At 51.8% G+C, this 19,443-nt stretch overlaps 1 protein-coding gene and 1 long non-coding RNA gene across 5 annotated transcripts in view; one reads left to right on the top strand and one right to left on the bottom strand.

Annotated features, from left to right (window-relative positions):
* UNK (unk zinc finger) overlaps nt 1-19,443 on the top strand; it is a 33,127-nt gene that overhangs the window by 12,185 nt on the left and 1,499 nt on the right. For 3 of the 4 annotated variants that reach the window (XM_047833324.1, XM_047833322.1, XM_047833321.1), the window contains 14 exons: nt 7,086-7,295; nt 8,134-8,310; nt 8,449-8,579; nt 9,038-9,173; nt 9,764-9,881; nt 10,841-10,925; nt 12,168-12,310; nt 12,737-12,937; nt 13,520-13,585; nt 14,062-14,236; nt 15,067-15,168; nt 15,315-15,503; nt 17,609-17,790; nt 18,410-18,667. In XM_047833324.1, the coding sequence (XP_047689280.1) occupies nt 7,086-7,295; nt 8,134-8,310; nt 8,449-8,579; nt 9,038-9,173; nt 9,764-9,881; nt 10,841-10,925; nt 12,168-12,310; nt 12,737-12,937; nt 13,520-13,585; nt 14,062-14,236; nt 15,067-15,168; nt 15,315-15,503; nt 17,609-17,790; nt 18,410-18,667 (2,173 nt within the window). The remainder of the gene's footprint in view (nt 1-7,085; nt 7,296-8,133; nt 8,311-8,448; nt 8,580-9,037; nt 9,174-9,763; nt 9,882-10,840; nt 10,926-12,167; nt 12,311-12,736; nt 12,938-13,519; nt 13,586-14,061; nt 14,237-15,066; nt 15,169-15,314; nt 15,504-17,608; nt 17,791-18,409; nt 18,668-19,443) is intronic. The other variant, XM_047833323.1, reaches the window with a different exon arrangement.
* LOC125151844 (uncharacterized) lies at nt 764-19,338 on the bottom strand. The gene is made up of 3 exons (XR_007146965.1): nt 19,327-19,338; nt 1,594-1,600; nt 764-1,134 (listed from the first exon to the last, which is right to left on the bottom strand). It is a non-coding gene; the product is annotated as an uncharacterized LOC125151844 (long non-coding RNA).

Genomic DNA, 19,443 nt, shown 5'->3' on the forward strand with positions numbered 1-19,443 from the left:
TCTGGGCTGATGGCTCAGAGCCTGGAGCCTGTTTCCGATTCTGTGTCTCCCTCTCTCTCTGCCCCTCCCCCGTTCATGCTCTGTCTCTCTCTGTCCCAAAAATAAATAAACGTTGAAAAAAAAAAAACAAAAAAACAAAAAAGGCAAATGATTTCACGTGGTTTTCCTTGGCTCTAGATGAGTCAACAGATCCTACTGTTACTCTTGGTTTCTTCATGGAGTCAATGTCTCGTTTGAAGTGACTGAAGAATTAGCATCAATGAATAGTCTATTTAAAACAACGACAGCTGAGAATATTTTCAAAAAACTGAGGACAACCTGAAGTATGATCTGCTGATATCTGTTACAACTGATGGTGGTAAGAATATTGTGGAGCAGAAAAAAACCTCACTGGACGAATTTGCAAAGCTTATGAAATTGTAAGGTGTTTAAAGCCTGTGGTTGGTTATTCATTATATTATTCATCAGGTTCTTTGGGGAAAAATACTTGAATCTATCATGTGTTACTGAACCATTAGAATCAGCAGTGAACTTCACTCCCTCTTGTGGACTTCACCATGATCAATTCCATGAATTTCTGTCAGAAAAAGAAACTGAATATTCTGATGCCCTACCACACAATAGTTTGATGGCTCAGCAGTGGTGAAGTTTTCTTGTAATTTTCTGAGTTCAGGGCTGACATCGAAACTTTCCTGAATGAGAAGAATCATTCTCAACTACTACTGAACACTGAATAGCTTTGGAAATTGGCTTTTGCTGCAGACTTGATAAGGTTTTTTAATGAATTCAACCTAAAATTACAGGGCAAACAGCTTGTTTGCAAACCTTAAATTGTAGTTCAGTCATTTCGACTACTAACGTTTGAGTCACGTCCAGTTACTTGGTATACTTCCTGTGTACTGTCAGAAGTTGAAACAAAGGCAAGATCTACATTCCTACACAAAGGTCCTGTGGATACGATTTCTAAAGAAAAACTACAGTTCTAACTGATTTTGCAGCTCGGTGTGAATGCAAAAGAAATTTCATATTTCAAAATCCATTTACCTGTGCAACTAAGGAGTTTACACCAAACCTTCAAATGGAAGCGATTAAAAGGCAAATATCAAGACTCCAATATAATCCTACAAGTGTCTTCTAAGAGAAGGATATGCTCAATTAAAATCATGCTTGTGGAATGATAACGGCATTTGGCCATAACTATCTATGTGAAAAGACGTTTTCAAAGGTGAAATATATAAAATCTTGTTACAGAATCTGCATTAGCAGAGGAACATTTATAACCAATTTGATGCGAGGGACCCTTAACTTTACAAATATTATTCCACCCACCCCCCCAAAATCTGGTCTCATTAGACCTTTATTGTAGCCAACTATTATATTTTGAATTTCATCAATAAAAATGGAAGTTTTGTTTTTTCTCTCGTTCCATTAGTTCATAATATCCTCGATTTGGCCTCTTGGCCTTCAGAGTCTAAAATACTTGCTATCTAGTCCTTTACAGAAAAAGTTCATTGATCCTGCTCTAGAGTCTGGTTTGTTGTTGGGGAAGGGAGCAGGTCAGTGGCAGTAGGCAGGTAGAGTCAGTGAGACCACAAACACACTGTTCTACAAGCAGTGGGGGACTAGATTTGGATTAGAACAGCAGCTCGTTTCTCCCCATTGCCTCTAAACTTATATTCTTTCTGTCACCTCTGATAGTTTTCGGTGTATTCAGATTAATTCTTCCTCACACTTCTCCCCAGAAGAGAGTGAAACACCCAAATTGATAAATCTATTAAATGAGAAAACTTGGAATAGGATTTAAAGTTTAGTTAGAAATTGAACTGGTAGCAGTTTAGCGCTTGATTCATCACCTCCTTTAGAGTGATATAACGTCTTGTTAATCCCTCATGTGCTATCACTTAGTGGGGCAAGTGATTAAATTTAGATTTCCAATAGCCTGCTTTTTTCTGTTATTTAGAATTTTGGAAAATGAAAATAATCCAGTAAGCCTTGGAAGTATTTGATTTTTAAAAATTTTTTAATGTTTATATTTGAGAGAGAGCACATGCACAAGTGGGGAAGGGGCAGAGAGGGAGACACAGAATCCGAAGCAGGCTCCAAACTCTGAGCTGTCAGCACAGAGCCCAGTGTGAGGCTCACATTCACTAACCAAGAGATCATGACCTGAGCCAAAGTCGGAGGCTTAACCGTCTGAGCCACTCGGGTACCCCAGTATTTAATTTTTTTTTTTTAAGTGGATACACATATTTGATTTTAAAAGACTTTAGGGGCACCTGAATGGTTCAGTTGGTTGAGCATCTAACTCTTGATCTCAGGTCATGATCTCAGGGTTGTGAGTTCAAGCCCTGCATTGGGCTCCATGCTGGGCATGGAGCCTACTTAAAAAATAAAAATTGGGGTGCCTGGGTGGCTCAGTCAGTTGAGCGTCTGATTTTGTCTCAGGTCATGATCTCATGGTTTGTGAATTCAAGTCCCACATCGGGCTTGCAACTGTCAGCATGGATCCCACTTCAGATCCTCTGCCCTCTTCTCTCTTTGCCCCTTTCCCACTCATGCTCTCCCAAAGATGAATAGACACTAAAAAATAACAAAAGCAAAAAAAAAAAAAAAAAGTTTTTTTTTTAAATGAAAGCTTTTAGAGAAAAGAATAGTTGTGTAAAGCAGTTTAACAATATGGTAGATACATAATGATTAAATCTGTAAAAATACTGAGAGAAAACTTATTACCAAAAGGCTAACATTTTTATTGATGGGATTAAGGGCAATTTTTGCCTTTTCTCCACTTTCCAAATTTTTTTGTAGGTGGGCATGTGACTTTCATCATATTTTTTTTTACATGTATAAATAAACCATAACTAGGATAATTGATGTCCTGAAGAGAAGTGAAAGATAGCTTTTATTTAAGCTTAGTTCCCAATTGGGCACATAGGAAGGCACTGTTTAGGAAAGATGAAGCTCTGACCATTTGTGTGTCCCTCCAAGCTTTGTTGATCTTTCTACCAGTTGAAGGCATGACTTTGTCTCAGAGCTCTTACTTCCCCGAGGCCTGTGTGGTTTCTGGATTCATTCTGGCCGTAGTAGGAGCTCGTTGAGGCCTTGCAGTTAGGAACTATGCTGTGTTACTGCTTTTACCCTTGAGTGGAGGTCTTCCTGGGAGGTGAGAGTGTGAAGAGTCTTGGGGGCCTTGTACCCTCCTCAGAGTTTGGATGGGACTGGGGGGAGTGAGTAGTTGGTGTGTCTGCCTTCCTCCGTTAGACCCCAGGACTTCTTGGGTTTCCTGAGAACCGGTTGTATTAAAGAGTAAGTTTCAACATATTTCGTTTCTTAGATTTGTACTTTCAAACCTTTAAGATGAGATGGATTGGTACTTAACAGCGATAGTTATGCATTTCCACTGAAAATGTGTTTCATTTTAATCCATGAAAATAGAAAAGTGATCCCTAAGTGGTTTTCTCCTTGCTTTCTGGGTACTGCATTGGCGGTTAGCACAGGGTCAGAGTGGGAGAGGGAGAGTGGGACGTTCTGACCAAACGTTTTAGTTCTTAGGTAGCAGGTAGTACAGTTCCATTAATGACTTTAGCAAAAGGTTAAAAATTTCTCTCCTCTGATTGTAGTTGGTTGAAGGTGGGCTCTCTGCCTGCACTAAATCTTGTCACTCAGCCCCTTCTCACGAGGGGCTTTTCTGCAGGAAACTGCCCTATCTGCTGAGTTACGGGTTTCCTGCAGTGTGATACTTTTCACGAGGGCATAGGATTAGGCTTTCCGCTCTCAATGCTTTGCCTGCTGGCAGCATCCCAAAGCTGTTGCTGTTGTTTTGTGGGCTTTGCTCTTTCTGTGACCTCATTTCTTGTATTCATTCAGCAAACTGTACTTAGCTTTTACTTGCTGTCAAGGATTTTATAATCTAATAAAAGAAAAAAATAGTAGAGAAAAATACACACATTGTTAACATGCAATGCAGGATAAAGGCTACAAAAGTATCTAGAGAAAATGTTGGCAAAACAGAGAGTATAACTTAGCTGGGGATATGGGCAGAATGGGGAGGATAGGTGGAAGTCAAGGAGGGTGTCATGGAGGTGGTGACATCAGGTTTCTTACCATTGAATTCAACCTTGAAAGATTTCTACATGTAAGGAAGGACATGACCAAAGGCAGGGAAATTAAAGATCTATTTGCAAGACACCAAGGACTCCAGTTTTAGCAGGGGAATGGAGAGTAATCAAGGGAACTATGGCTGGGAAAAAATATTGGGCCAGATGTATAGAGCTTGGAATGCCAGGCTGAATAGTTGGTGTTTATCCAGGGCTACTGGGGGAAACTAAAGGCTTTTAACAAAGTGAGAATTAAGTTTGTGCTCTCTGAAGAATATAATGAGTGCTGTGTAGCTTAACTCGGACAGGGGAGAGGCTGGGAGCAAAGAGACTAGTTTATTAAAAGGTACCAAGTCCCTGGCCTATGACTTAAAAGGTTATTTGTTGCTTCCGTATCTGTCCTCTGTGGCATCCCTGCCAGGCTGAGAGCCCTTGTGGAGCCGTGGCTTCTGTGTGTGACACTGTGGACATGACTCCCCCAAGCAAGCAGCCTTGCCAGGACTCTTTTCTCAAAGAGGACAGACTATGCCCAAAGTCAGGGTGACCACATCTTAGAGTTCTTCCCCTGGCTGCCTCCCTGGTTTTTTGCTGAGGCACTGATATACCAAGCAGACAAGCACCACTCAGGGTTGCCAGATTAAGCAAATAAAAATACAGGATGTTAGACTGGAATTTCAGATAATGGATACATTTTTAGTATAACTATGCCCTGTGAAATAATTTGGTTTATCTGAAATACGATTTAGATGGGTGTCCTGTGTTTAATCTGACACTCCTAACCACCTTCACTCTTCTCTGCTCCTGGCCCTAGACTCTGCTTCCTCCTCTCCCATTTTCCATCTGTCACCTCCACCTCCTGAGTTGGTCTCCTAGTGAGTCCAGAGTCAGATAGACTATGTGCTGTCCAGGAGGGATCAGCCTAGTCATTTGGAGGATGGGTGTCCCAACTTAGGGCCAGGTTTTGGGACATGTGTGCAGCATGAGGTGCCGCTTTCTGTCCAACCAGGCAGGAAGAAAGGTCTTGTGTTCCAATGCCAAAAGGGACAGGAGAACATCAGGCCCTCGGGAGACTTCCAGGTTTCTGCCTGGTGTCTCACAATGTCCCTGGGGCCCAGAGATGATGTCCCTGCAATTTGGCTCCTCCCACACCTCACCTTATCCTCCTTTCCCTTTTCCAGTTCCTGTCCCATCTACTCACATCCCACAAATGTGCCTGGAGCTCTTGGACCCAGACATCCTCTTTCTGAGCTCACACTTAGCCCTTTGCCTAAAACGCCCTGCCCACATTCTTCATCCACCAACACCTCCCCATTTCCCTTCCTCTGTCCCAGCCTGGGCCCCTGCTCTGGGCTCCCAAAGAACCCTCAGCAAACCTCCTTCATAACCTTTTCCACACTTGATTGATTCTGCCTGTTACTTGTATGTCTCTCCCATAAAAGTATGGGCTAACAAGGACCTGGTTCTTCATTGGTGTCCCCAGTGCCTACCAGCATGTCTGTAGCAACTGGATGCTCATTAGATATGTGCCAAATGAACAGCACACTCTATTCCGAATTTTTACTGCCCCTTAAATCCTTGTTTGTGTTCCTCAGGGAGTACCCAGTTCCAGCTTCCCCTGGCCCAATACATACACCTGGACATACCACACTTCAAGGCTGAGTGGATTTTTCAGCACATTTCATTAAAGCATTAAAGAAAACCTATCTGGAAAATCTCAGCCCTCAACTTACCTGTCCCTACACCTTCCGTATGCCCAGACAAGGAAGGCCCCAGGTATCCTGGCCTGACCCAAAGACCTGGGCTGGACCCTCTCGCCTTCATCTGGTGCCTGCTAGCTTCAGGCGCTACTCCAGGCCTGGACAGTTGCTTCAGGTCAGGTTGTTCCTCACTCCATGCCCTCTTCTGCACACAGTCTTCTGTGCCTTCTGGAACCATCCTCTTCGCTGGCATCACGTGCCCCTTATCAGGTCATTTATTGCCTGCATTGTTAGGGCTTGAGGGAACGAATAAAGAAAACTGCGCTGTCTGCCCCCAGTGCCCCCCCCAGATAGAGGCCCCCAAGCCTAAGAAACCCTTCACCTGGATACATAGAGTGAGCAAAGCACAGATGGATGGCATGTTCTTTCTGTAAGGGGGTAAGTGGGTCTGGGGCCCTCCACTGGGTAGTGCCTGGGAGGGTGACGGGTTGGGATGTCTTGGCCATTACATGAAAAGCAGAAGAGAGGGACAAAGGTTGGAAGGAGGCCCAAAGGACAGTGCCCCGGATCCCCAGGTTAGGACGTAAACAGCCCCATCTGCTGCAGGTGCTCAGGAATGAGAGTACTGGGGGCAGGCAAGGCTGAGAGGGGGAGTCTCTTCAGATGCTGCTATAAAAAGGAGCTCTTTCACAGACACCTGTGTAGTGCTAGGAAGTGTCTCTGAGAGAAGGTAGGCAGACAGGACAGTAATTTTCTGACTCAGTAGTTTAGAGGGAACACTCCGTGACTTGGGCTTTCAGCTCCAAAGCATCAGCCCCCCCCCCCCCCCCCCCAGCCCTCAACCTGGAGCCCCAGCCCCGCTCCTGGGACAGGTGAGACCTCCAGGGATCGGCAGGCAGACCTGGGCACAGAGGACCCTGCAGGAAGTTTGGGAGAGGCCCCCCTTGTTCTTGTTTGCAGCCCTTTGTCTGCGATCGGTGGTTTGGTCTTAGAAGCCTCAGAGAACTAAGCCACTGATTAAGCCCTCCGCTGGCAACCCGGCAGACAGCTAGCTGACTGCTGAGGGCCCTTGTAGCCTATGATTCCTGCTCTTCAGGCTGCCTTGGGACCTGGGTGCTGGGAAGGATCTGGATACTAAGGTCCACCCTTAGCTCTGGGCCTTTTTTTAGTGTCCTAATGGAACTAGCACCCCAGAGTAGGGCCCTCAGAGAACTTGGTGGCTAACTTGTTGCTCGGAAGCAGGGGTCTTAAGTCTCTGCTCCTGGCCCACCCTACGTGGGGGCTCTCCCTGCAGGTACCTGAAGGAATTCCGCACGGAGCAGTGCCCACTCTTTGTGCAACACAAATGCACTCAGCACCGACCCTACACCTGCTTCCACTGGCACTTCGTGAACCAGCGACGTCGCCGGTCCATCCGCCGTCGGGACGGCACCTTCAACTACAGCCCCGACGTCTACTGCACCAAGTACGACGAGGCTACGGGCCTCTGCCCGGAGGGCGACGAGTGAGTGTCCCCCGCCTCTTTCCCCCTCAGCCCCCCCCCCCCCCCCCCCCCCGGCGTGCCCTCAGAGGAGCCGCATGTCTCCTGGGTCAGGTGCCCTCAGAATAGGCCAGGCAGAGTCTGAGAAGCCAGCCATTAGGCTGCTTCTGGGGAGACTGCTGCATCGTGGCACACCTTCCTGTGGCCTGGACCTGGGCTCAGACCTTGCCATCCCCTGGGGGAGGCCTCTTCTTTACCCACTTTTCAGAAACCCTACACAGGCTTCTCTTCTGCTAAGCAGAAGTATAGAAAGGGCAAACCTGAGGACCTCACAGAGGGAACGCTTGTTGACCCTGCTTGTTTGAACCTTGCAGAGGCGGTAACGGGAAGCACTGTCGGGGGTCTATGGGTACAAATCACTGAACTGCCCCTGCACTTCTCCCAGAGGTCCAGGTCTTGTTCTCCCTTCTCCGGCCCCGGCCTAATATAGCACTGGGGCAGGAGAGGGTGTGCCCATGCTGTGAGCAGACTGTTTCTCTGTGGACCTCTGCGGATCCAGCCAGCACTTGCTGTCCCAGGAGTGTCCCCCTCTGGAACTTCATTCAAGTCAGCCCAGGGCCCTGACCGTACTCAGTCTTTGGGAGGACTTGCTGAGCAGGCTGAAGTGGGAATTCTGGGCCCTGAGGGCTACAGCATCCAACAGATGGTGGGACGGTGGTTCTGTTACGTCAGCAGAGCTCACTGCTGCTGGCCTCCTCAACCTGCTATCCGTGCACCACCTGGGTGGTGGGGAAGGGCGGGGACTGATCTCCCAGGCTGTAGGGGCAAAGGTGAGTGAGCCCCCTCCCCCCCAACGTTTCAGGTGCCCATTCCTGCACAGGACCACAGGGGACACTGAGCGCAGGTACCACTTGCGTTACTACAAAACTGGAATCTGTATCCACGAGACAGACTCAAAAGGCAACTGCACCAAAAACGGCCTGCACTGCGCTTTCGCCCACGGGCCCCATGACCTCCGCTCCCCTGTCTACGACATCAGGTGGGCTGATAGCTGTGGGCTGGGGTGGGGGCCTGGCTGGAGGCCTGGCTGCTGACCCGATGAGTCCCACAGATGGAGGGCAGGGCTGGCACTCTGCTCTTCCCCTCATGCCTCGTCCCTGCTCGCCTTTCCTCCCAGAGAGCTCCAGGCCATGGAGGCCTTGCAGAACGGCCAGACCACAGTAGAGGGCAGCATAGAGGGCCAGACGGCTGGGGCTGCAAGCCACGCCATGATAGAAAAAATCCTCAGTGAGGAGCCTCGGTGGCAAGGTAAAGGTGGTCCCACAAGTGGCCATGCCTCCTCCTGTCCTCTCTTTTCTCCTGCCCATAGTTGCCCTAAGGATTTGGCCCACTACCGCCCTTTTATCCCACCTTATATCCAGCCACAGTCCAGTCACTTGGGGGCACTTCTGGAGAGTTTCCCTAGATATACCTTGCCTTCCTCTCATCACTTCAGTGCTCCCCAAATTCTTCAGGGGACTTTCCCATGTGTGTACTTATGAATATTTACATATACATACACACGTGTTCTTGACCCTCCTGAGAGTGCCCTTTTTTACCCTGTGTGCTGTATCTCCAGTAAGGGATGGTTCTTACCTCTCTCCTGGGTCTCAGTCTTGGTGTTGGCACATGAGGAGGTGGCCTGAGCTCCTGGACCCCTTCCCATGTGGCTTCTCCTTCCCCTTCTGCTACATCTGCCTGACCCCTGCCTCTGGCTCCCTGTGCAGAAACTGCCTATGTGCTGGGGAACTATAAGACGGAGCCGTGCAAGAAGCCCCCGCGGTTGTGCCGCCAGGGTTATGCCTGTCCCTACTACCACAACAGCAAGGACCGGCGGCGGAGCCCCCGGAAACACAAATACAGGTCCTTTGGCCCAAGCAGGCCAGCCATGGGAGGGAGGGGTGGTAGGGAAGGGATCATGGCGGGAGCTGCTTCCACTGTGTTCACAGCCAGGCAGGGAGACCAGCCCTAGGGATTACAGAATCGCAGGGCCCAGGTACAAAGGGAGGGAATAGTGAGGACAGCTGAATGATGGCGAGTCCACTGGGATCCTCTTTTGCCACGAAATGAGGTACTTGGGTCAGATGATCTCTAAGGCCCCTCCAGTTCTGATTCTGAGGGGTGATTTCTGGGGATAAGCCATGGTCTGGAGAGTATGGTTCTGGCTATAGCCTGGCTCTCCTGGGGCTGCAGAATACCTGACACGAGGACCCAGCAGAAGGGGACCAAACAGTGTTCTTGCTGATATGGCCATACTGCTCCAGAGAAGCAGAGCCTGGCTTCTGGCCCCAGTAAGGTTCTCACTCTGGAGTTCCTCTTTTGTCTTTGTGAGCCTGGCCCTGTGAAGCAGGGAGACCAGAGAGGAGCCTTTAACAGGCATCTAGTTGGCATTCCCCAGATCCCAGTGTCTCCCTCTCTGGCATCACTCTGACCCCACCATCTCCTTGGACCAGGTCGTCTCCATGTCCGAACGTGAAACACGGGGATGAGTGGGGAGACCCCGGCAAGTGTGAGAATGGAGATGCCTGCCAGTACTGCCACACCCGCACGGAGCAGCAGTTCCACCCGGAGGTGTGCCTTGGAGCAGGGGCTGGGCCCTTTGAGAGCTGTGGGTGGCTTAACATACCCTCTTTGGGAAGCCAGGAAAAACGAAAAGAAGGTCTGGGCAGATGTGGGCAGATATCACGCTGACACCATCCAGGCCTCCCTAGGCAGTGCTTGAGGAGCCCTGAATCCTAATTGGGTAACTTGCCTTGTTCTGAGCCCACGGTCACCAAGCAGCCCCCTTGCTCCCAATTTTGTTTATTCCCCTCACCCCGGGCCTCCTGTCAGGGAGCGGCATGGACTGGGCATAGTTACCTGGCCATTCTGGACTTGGCACCACTCATGGTGCTTAGACTCCAATGACCTCAAGATTTAAAAAAATAAGAAAGCCCCTTCCAGCTGATGTGTTTCAGATCAGAGTCTCTGGTACCGGCAACCCAGCCCACTGGCCCCATGGTGTAGCCTTGAGCCATGTCAGTGTGCCAGGATCTGGAATAGGGTACATAGAGGCACATGCTGTCCCTGCCCATGGGTTCATGGAGGCATAGACATATGGGCAGAGGCCACCTTGTACGGGTTGCAGACAGCAAGGTGGAAAGTTAGATGTAGATCCCAACCCAGGGTACACGTAGGTAGAGGGATGCTGCCTCTGATCTTGGCTCCCTTAATGTCCCAAGAGACATTCGGAGGTCACAGCCCTGGCCAAGACCCTGAGTGGGGAAGCAGCATAGAGAAGATCCCTTTGTGAGGGCCTAAGCAGGGCTGGTTGAACCTGTGACCCCAGAAGGGGGGGCTGTCCTTAGCATGAGGGTGGTTGTATCTGCTTCAGGAGTTTGAGTAAGAAGTCAGTAGGGAAAGAGTTAGGGAAGTGGCGTGGAATGGGGAGGAGAAAAGAGATTACTAAGCTAACCCTCCCATGTTGAAGGCACCCATGCCTGCCTGTCCCTCTCTGCCTAAGCCTGATGTGCCTCTGCTCTGCCCTCCAGATCTATAAATCCACCAAGTGCAACGACATGCAGCAGTCGGGCAGCTGTCCCCGAGGACCTTTCTGCGCCTTTGCCCACGTAGAACGTATGCTGTTCCCATTCCCCTCTCCACCCTCTCCTCCCCTCACGCTCTGCTCAGGCTCAGTCAGAGGAGTGGCCTCTCATCTGCCAGCCAGCAACAGGCTCTGTCCTTGCTGGAGGTTCCAGTCCCCCCTGCACACACACCCCGGAACTGGCCTTAAAGCCCTGGAGCTTCCAAGGTTGTGAGACAGAGCAGGACCAGGTCCCTGGTCGGGCACTCACAATCACAGGCAGAATGAAGCACCCTTCCAGAGCCAACTAGGCAGATCTCAGCAGCCACCCCATGCCCCATCCATGGCAGACATCCCTAATTGAACATGGCACTCTGTCCTGCTGAGAGCAGGGCTGTCTGATCAAAATGTAATGCAGCCCTTCTTGTGTCATTTTAGATCTTCTAGTAACCATGTTAAAAAAAAAAAAAAAAAGGCAAAAGAAATAGGTTAAATTAATGTTAACATCCCTTTACTTAACCCAGTGTAAAATGTCATTTCAAAAATAATTACTGTAAAAAATCAAGATATTTTACTTTTTTTTTTTTTTTTCGGTCCAAACTAAGTCTTTGAAATCTGTTGTGTAATTGAATAACTGCAGCACATTTCAGTTCAGCCCTGTTGTGAGTGCTTGCTAGCCACATGTGGCTCATAGCTACTGGATAGCGAGGTGCTCAGTTCTCGCACGGCAGTCTAGACCGCCAATACCCATCTTAGAGCTGGAGCTCAAGTCAGAACCCTTGTCAACCACAAACCGCTGCTCTGGTTGTCCTTAACGTCTTCTTAGGCTCAGGCCTTATCTCTGGGATTAGGGTCAAAAATAAGCTGAGGGCCCTAGGAAGGGGAATATTCTTGGCACAAAGATCGTCGCCAGCCATGGGCAACTGGGACCACCTATTGAGGCAACACAGGGAAATAATTAATGGCTCAGGCTTTGGAGTAGTACAGATCAGGGTACAAATCCCAACTCAGCTCCGTCACCTAGGGAGATTACTTCTATGAGCCTCAGTTTCCTTATCTGTGAAATGGAGACTCTGATGTTATTTGTATCTTCTAGTCATTGTGAAGATTCACGGTGAATACAAAGTGCTTGGCACAAAGTAAGCACACAGTACACAGTATTAATAGAAATAAGGGAGGAGCTTTCCCTTTATATACAGAGGGTGCATGGTCTCCTTTGAAAAAGATCCCAATGTGTGTTTGGAGGGACAGAGTTGGCAAGGAGCCTGCTGACAGCCTGACTCTGTCTCTTGCAGAGCCACCCCTCAGTGACGACCTGCAACCTTCCTCAACTGTGTCCAGCCCCACTCAGCCGGGTCCTGTCTTGTACATGCCATCTGCTGCCGGAGACTCCGTGCCCGTGAGCCCCTCCAGCCCGCATGCCCCTGACCTCAGCGCCGTACGTGCCTATCCAGGGAGTGGGTGGGCACCATGCCTAGCCAGGAGTCAACACCTGCCTCTAATGCTCCCAGTGCCCTCTCAGCCTGTGCTTGGAGGAGGGGGCCCTGGTATTTTGCCTCAGGCCAAGGAGTTCTGCCCTTTCTGCCCCAGGGTTTTTCTATCAAAAATCTAGTGGTGGGGTGGGGTCCCCAGAGCCTGTGTTGGTCAGCCTGGGTAGAGCTGGTAGAAGGGACAGAAGCCTTCGGTCACAGTTCCCCCATAACTTCCTCACGGAGACTACCCTGCGTGGTAGTTGCTGCCCACTGGCAGTTGAAAATAGAACTGAGCCCCTTGCTGAAGAATCTCCCTCTGTGGAGGGGACAGAGGATGGGCCATGGCCTAGCCCACATTTTGCCCACCAAGCCACTCCCTTTCTTCTCTGCAGCTCCTCTGTAGAAACAGCAACCTAGGCAGCCCATCTAACCTCTGTGGCTCCCCCCCGGGCTCCATCAGGAAGCCCCCGAACCTGGAAGGCATTGTCTTCCCTGGGGAGTCTGGCCTTGCCCCTGGCAGCTATAAGAAGGCTCCTGGCTTTGAGAGGGAAGACCAGGTGGGAGCCGAGTACCTGAAAAATTTCAAATGCCAGGTAAGGGACGCAAGGGGAAGTCCAGTGAGGTTAGCCTTCTGCAGGGGGCAGGAGAAGCCCTGGAGAGCTGTCCTGGCCTGGCTGTGGGGAACATGACTGGGAGCTGGGAAGCCCCTGTCCTCAGCCTCTTTGACCCTGAGCAGAGTGAGGGAGCCCATCCCATTTTACAGATGGAAACAGGAAAGTTAGTGTGGCCAGGCACCTGACCCTCTCACAGACCCAGTTAATAGAGGAGCAGGGACTCCACCCTCGGTCTCCTGTCCCACCATCTGGTCTTTTCCCTGCCTTATGCTGCCTTGATAGAGTGGCAGGGCCTTGGGGAACAGGCAAGAGTGTCCCTCCCTGGACTTATCTGAGGCTTGGAGTCACCAGGGAGGAGGGAAACAGCTCCCCTGGTTCCTAGAGTAGGGAATGGAGTAGGGGTGGGGAGGGAGAGCAGGGTATGTGTGTGGAGGGGGACTGTGTGACAGGTGCCTGCAGCCTCAGTGGGCCATGGCAGGCGGATGCTTGGGAAGACTCCTGTACTCAGGGGCCCTTCCTAGCACCACATGAATCCCGTGCTCCCTGACTTTTCTTTCTTAGGCCAAGTTAAAACCCCACTCACTAGAGCCCAGGAGCCAAGAGCAGCCTCTGCTTCAGCCCAAACAGGTATACAGCTCTCAGCCCCCTTCCTCCCCTTCTGGAACCCCTGCTGTTGACAGGATAGGCCCAGAACCCCAGGCTTTGGAGAAGGGGGCCGCTGCTTTCCCCATAACCTGAGGGCCGAACTAAGGTGGGGCCCCAGCCCTAAATCCAGAGAGGTAGGGGTCAGGCCCTGCAATCCCTTACCTCCTGGACTCACTCATGAGTTAGTCAAAAAAATATTTCTTGAGCGTCTGTACTGTGTCGGGCGCTGTACTCACTTCTGCCTTCCCCTACTGCAGGACTCTAGGGTGAGTGGGCCTGCAGCCTGTAAGCCACAGCTGTCCCAACTCCAGCCTTGCAGCAAGGTGTTGAGTGGGTGGGGTCCCATCTGAGCTTGGGGGCAACTGGATGAGCCCTGGTTTGCACCGTTTCCCTCCAGCCCGTGGCCATGGCTTCCATGAGCGGGCATCCCATTGTCTCTCCTCATTCTCTCGTTGCAGGACATGCTGGGCATCCTTCCCGTGGGCAGCCCCCTGACCTCAAGCATCTCTTCTAGTATCACCTCCAGCCTGGCAGCTACGCCCCCTAGCCCTGCTGGCACCAGCAGCGTCCCTGGCATGAATGCAAATGCTCTGCCCTTCTATCCCACCAGCGACACGGTAGAGTCAGTCATAGGTAATTAGGCCATTTCTATTGCCAAGATCTGGACTGGGTCTGGAGTCAGAGAAACTAGCTCTCGAGTGAGATCCAAACCAGGGTGCTTGTCACTGTAGACATTTACCTGGGAGAGTCAGAAGGTGGGCACTCTGAGCCCTTTGACCTAAAGGGAAAATGAGCCCAGGGTGTAGGGCCCTTATAGCTCTTATAGCAAATTAGCTATTTCTCTGTTGTGGAAATTAGGAAGAGCCGCCTCTTCCCTTGGACCAGTGCAGCCTCATTCCACGATATAGGTCCCGTGGCCCTCATACTCTCGCTAGGTACCCTTATGTAGCAGACAACCTACACAACTGCCCTTCTCTGTCAGCAGCCCTTTATGGGTGGCACTTTGTGGCAGGTCGTGTTTCAGGCACCAGGCTGGCAGAGATGCAGATAGGGTGTTCCTGCCCTCGAGGAGGGACATTGTTCCCAGCCTCCCAGCCTAGTTCAGCAGAGGGCAGTGGGTGTTTGTCAAGCACCTACTGTGCATTAGCCACTGAGGGTCCAAAGATCTGTTTCCTGCCCTTGAGAGCTCAAGGATGAGACATACAAGCTGTAACATCAGGAGAGGTATCAGAAGGCTTTGGAAGAGAGCCATCTGAGCCGGACATGGCAAGGCACACAGCACAGGGTGTCCATGTTGGCAAAGGAGCAGCCCGACAGGCAGAGGCTTGAGAGCCTGGGTCTAGTGGGGCCGAGCATGAATAGGAGGCAGTAGAGGTGGGTCCTGGAGACGAGGCCTGGAACCTCAGGGTTCTGTGGCCCCTTGGGAGGCAAGGAGGTTTATGCACCAATCTCTGTGTCCCCAGAGTCTGCCCTGGATGACCTGGACCTGAATGAGTTTGGGGTGGCTGCCCTAGAGAAGACTTTTGATAACAGCACGGTGCCCCACCCAGGCAACATCACAATTGGTACTGGGTAGTGGGTGGGCAGCGCATGAGGGAGGGCTCCTAGGGGTCCAGCCTGGCCCGGGCTGGGCAGGCGAGCCTTCCCCTGCTTACGTGGCTCTGTGTAGCTTGCCCCGCCTTCACTGGGCCCTCTGGGGCCTCTCTTCCAGGTGGCAGTTTGCTGCAGAGCTCTGCACCCGTGAATATCCCTGGCTCCTTGGGCAGTTCTGCTTCCTTCCACTCAGCATCCCCGTCCCCTCCTGTCAGCCTCTCCTCGCATTTCCTGCAGCAGCCCCAGGGCCACCTGAGCCAGTCCGAAAACACATTTTTGGGGACCTCAGCATCACATGGATCTTTGGGTAAGAGGGGGTGTGTCTCTCCGAGACCTGGGGCAGCAGGGTCTGGGCTTTCAGAAGTGCTTTTGGCCACTTTGTCCATAGCCAGAGGCAGCGCAGAGTAGAGGTTGGAGCAGGGACTCAGAGCTTGGAGGTGGGTCAGGTCCCTGTCCCACGTTTCCCTTAGCTGGGTACACCTGGACAAGGTGGCTTAGCCTCTTTTAGTTTCCTGTGCTTTAAAGTTTGTAGAAATAATGGCATCCTCCTCCTCATAAGGAAGGTGAAAGGCTTAAATGAAATAATGTGAGGGAAAGAGACGAAGGGAGAAGTCTGCACAGGCTTGCCCCAGGCTCAAGGTGGCCTTCCTAGAAGAAGAGGCACCAGGCAGACCCGGCTGTGACCCCAAAGGCTGCTGAACATGAGAACCGGAATGGGATGGACTGGGGGGGTTCTAGAGGGCACATCACATGACAGTGGCTAGAAGCAGGGCCTGGCGAGCTGCAGGCTCCACCGCGGGCAGGCTGGCATGAGTGTTTACTGAGGTAATGCGTAAAACAGCACAGTGCCCAGCTCGCTGCCTCTCAAACAGCAGCTGCTGCTCTTAGTCCCCCCCCCCCCCCCCCCCCAGCAGCTGTTTGAGAAGATCAAGAAATAACCTCTCCTGAGGGTGCTGGGCTTCCTGGTCACACTGAGTCTGAGCCTGTGAGCCAACCTTTGACATTCTGACCAGAGATCAGGGCAACACGTTGATCTCTAAGCATCTTTCCAGTTTTGAAGGTGGCTGTTCCATTTTATGTTGGCTCTGTTAGCTTCAGATGCTTTGTGTCACATTTTTCTGGCTTGTTCATATTCTGGAAGCATCTTGACTGTACCCCTTCTTGCCACACACTCTTTCATTCCTTTCATTCCTCTCCGTGTAGTTATCAAGCAGGGTTTTATAGAGTGTGAGCTCAACAGTCCCTCCTGCCACAGAGCCGTGGTCTAGTCAGAGAGGCAGACCTTCATGGGCACTAGAGCCTACTCAGAAACTGTCACTGTTGTGTGGAGTTAGAGGCCTGGCTTTGTGATTCAGAATAATAGAGGGAACCTGACCTGGACGTGGTCAAGAGAGAAAGTGCCACCTGAGTGCGGAGGGAGGTGCATGGGAAGAGCTCACTGCCAGGATGACATTTTGTTGGTCGTGAGTTCCCACCTCTGGGGACAGGGCAGATAGGCTCATCGATAGTGCACATCTCAGGATCTCTACATAGGATGACATCTGTCATAGTTTGGGTGTATGTGTTGCTTGGAGGAGAGAAAGAATCCTTTGATTTCTGGAAAATCCTTGCTGGATTAGTGGGAAGGGAGTGAGAAAGAAGTTATTCAAATGAGAAGTGTGGGCAGAATGAGGCCAGAGGTGGGCATGGGTCCCCCTCTAGAAGACAGGGGCTGCCCTGGTGGCCACAGAGCGAGGCACACGGTGTGAGCAAACATCTGTCAAAGGAGTAAACAAATACATGGCTGGGTGAGCGCGCAGCCCAGCTAACTGGAGAAAGTAAGCCTTTGGAGTTAGATGCCCTGACTGTATATCGTCTCCACCGCTTACCGTTTGTGTGATTCTTAGTGACACCTTTTTTTTTTTTTTTTTTTTTCCTGTTTACTCATCATAAACCAAGGAGAATGAACCAGGGTTCCCTGAACTTTTCCTACTACAGTTCTGCCATCATCTGAGGCTCTGGGCCACATTTTTGCCCCTGAATTTCCTCCCTAGCCTCACAGCAGGTGTAAGGGGGTTCTCCCCTCTCTAGCCCAACAGTCAAGTCACAATCACAAATTGCCACCTTTACAGACTGCTGTCCCTCCAGTCCTTCCCAAGTCTGAATCACTGTGAGGCAAGTGATGGGAACCTCACTTTACAGATGAGGTTGCTAAGCCTCAGAAGTTAAGTGCAAAGTGTTGAGTAGCAGGTGATGCTACGGTAGGTCTGATGCAGCTGCGGGGCCAACACATCCCTGTAAAATTCCCTGGCCTGATATTGCTGAAGCCTTGCACAGCTAGCCCCTGGAAGCCTCCAGGCAGGGGTGGATGGGGCCCAGGGTCTGGGTCTGAAGCCTTCCAGAACCCTGATGTTCTTCCATTTCCTGATGCAGGTCTGAACGGGATGAATAGCAGCATCTGGGAGCATTTTGCCTCTGGTAGCTTCTCCCCAGGCACTTCTCCTGCCTTCCTGTCAGGGCCAGGGGCTGCTGAGCTGGCCCGGCTGCGGCAAGAGCTCGAAGAAGCCAACAGCACCATCAAGCAGTGGGAGGAGTCCTGGAAGCAGGCTAAGCAGGTACTGGGCCCCCACACCCACTTGCCTTCCCAGGGCCTGATGGCATGCAGCCTTCGCCCATCTTACACAGAGGAGGCGCAGGGGTGGGAGGCCCAGGGTCCTGGAGGACAGAGCAGAAATTTAGTTTTGTTCACTTTCTTTCCCTGTGGAAACACTTGCCTTGCCAGTCAGGACCCTGGGCTGGCTGGTGTCCCGGGCCCCCCGGAATTCCCACCGTGAGTTGCTTATTTGGTTTGATCCCACAGGACTGCTTGACTCTCCCCAGAAACCCTGACTTTCCAGGGTGTTCTAGGCTCTGAGATGGTCCCTCTGTCCAGGTGCAGCCTGGCTGCTCCTGCAGGTGCTGGCCAACATGCCCAGCTCTGCCTAGCGCTCCTCTGCCGTGCTGGCTTCAGCCCCCTTCCTGACACACACAGGGTCTCTTGCAGATCTTGAAACCTCCCTTGTCTGCAGGCAGTGTCAGCCCCCTGCCTGTGCCCTCCCCAGACAGTTGACCCAGCTCTCCAGTAGGCCCCGCAGCCACGGTGGTCCCTGCAGGCTCCCAGAGATGTATTTGCAGGGGGGAGGGTTGCAGGGCCAGGGGGCCATCAAGATGAGGTGCTGTGTGTTGGGCCCACAGGCTTGTGATGCCTGGAAGAAGGAGGCAGAGGAGGCCGGTGAGCGGGCCAGCGCAGCAGGTGCTGAGTGCGAGCTGGCCCGGGAGCAGCGGGATGCACTGGAGGAGCAGGTTAAGAAGCTACAGGAAGAGCTGGAGCGGCTGCACTCAGGCCCCGACCCACAGGCCCTGCCCACCTTCTCCGACCTGGAGGCCCTCTCACTCTCCACCCTCTACTCCCTCCAGAAGCAGCTGCGGGCCCACCTGGAACAAGTGGACAAGGTCAGCCCAGGAGGTTAGGGGAGCGCTGGGTGGGGGTGTACAGCAGCCTCAGCAGCGCTTGGACTCAGATGGGTCCACGCTGCCCCAGGGACAGCCACCCTTCTGGGAGCCTCTGCCCAGCTGCTGGGCTGACACAAAATGCTGCCCTCTCGGAGGAGAGGTAGGAGAAAATGTCACTTGCTAGGAGGTGAGAAAGCTGGAGACAGGGAGGCGTCAGTACCCACACTCCCCCCCCCCACCCCGCCCCCACCGCCCCAGCCCCCACAGTTCTGAGGGTGGGGCTGACCCAAGCTGCATTACTAGGCCTGGGCCTTCGGTTACATTGAGACGCTTCTCCTGTGAGCTCTGCACATACCAGAAGACATTCCAGAACAGTTAGGTCCCCAGGGCTACTTTCTCTGCATTCCTAGGTGCCCCACTGATCCCCAGGGAGCATGGCACAGCAGAGAGTGCATTCTTTTTTTCACCAGGCATTTGCAGCCAGGCCCCATTGTTCTCGTTTGAGGACTGAGGGTCCCTGTGAGAGCGAGACAAGAGGCAGAGGCTTTGTGGGAGAAAGAGCCCGTCAGGGTGGGGGCTGCAGAGCAGCACTGGCCCTGCCCTCTCCCTCCGCACCCCTGGAAGCAGACATTGGGAGCCCTGAGGGCATCAGCCTGGACTCTGACTCTGCCCTCTCACTTGGCAGCCATGCTGCTGAGCTCTGTGCCTCTGGTTCCTCATCAAGGCAACCAAAGAGAATGTTGAGGAAAGCTCCTTGTCCAACTCCGGGCCAGGCT

Source organism: Prionailurus viverrinus, chromosome E1 (assembly GCF_022837055.1).
Source record: "Prionailurus viverrinus isolate Anna chromosome E1, UM_Priviv_1.0, whole genome shotgun sequence".
Taxonomy (NCBI): Eukaryota; Metazoa; Chordata; class Mammalia; order Carnivora; family Felidae; genus Prionailurus; species Prionailurus viverrinus.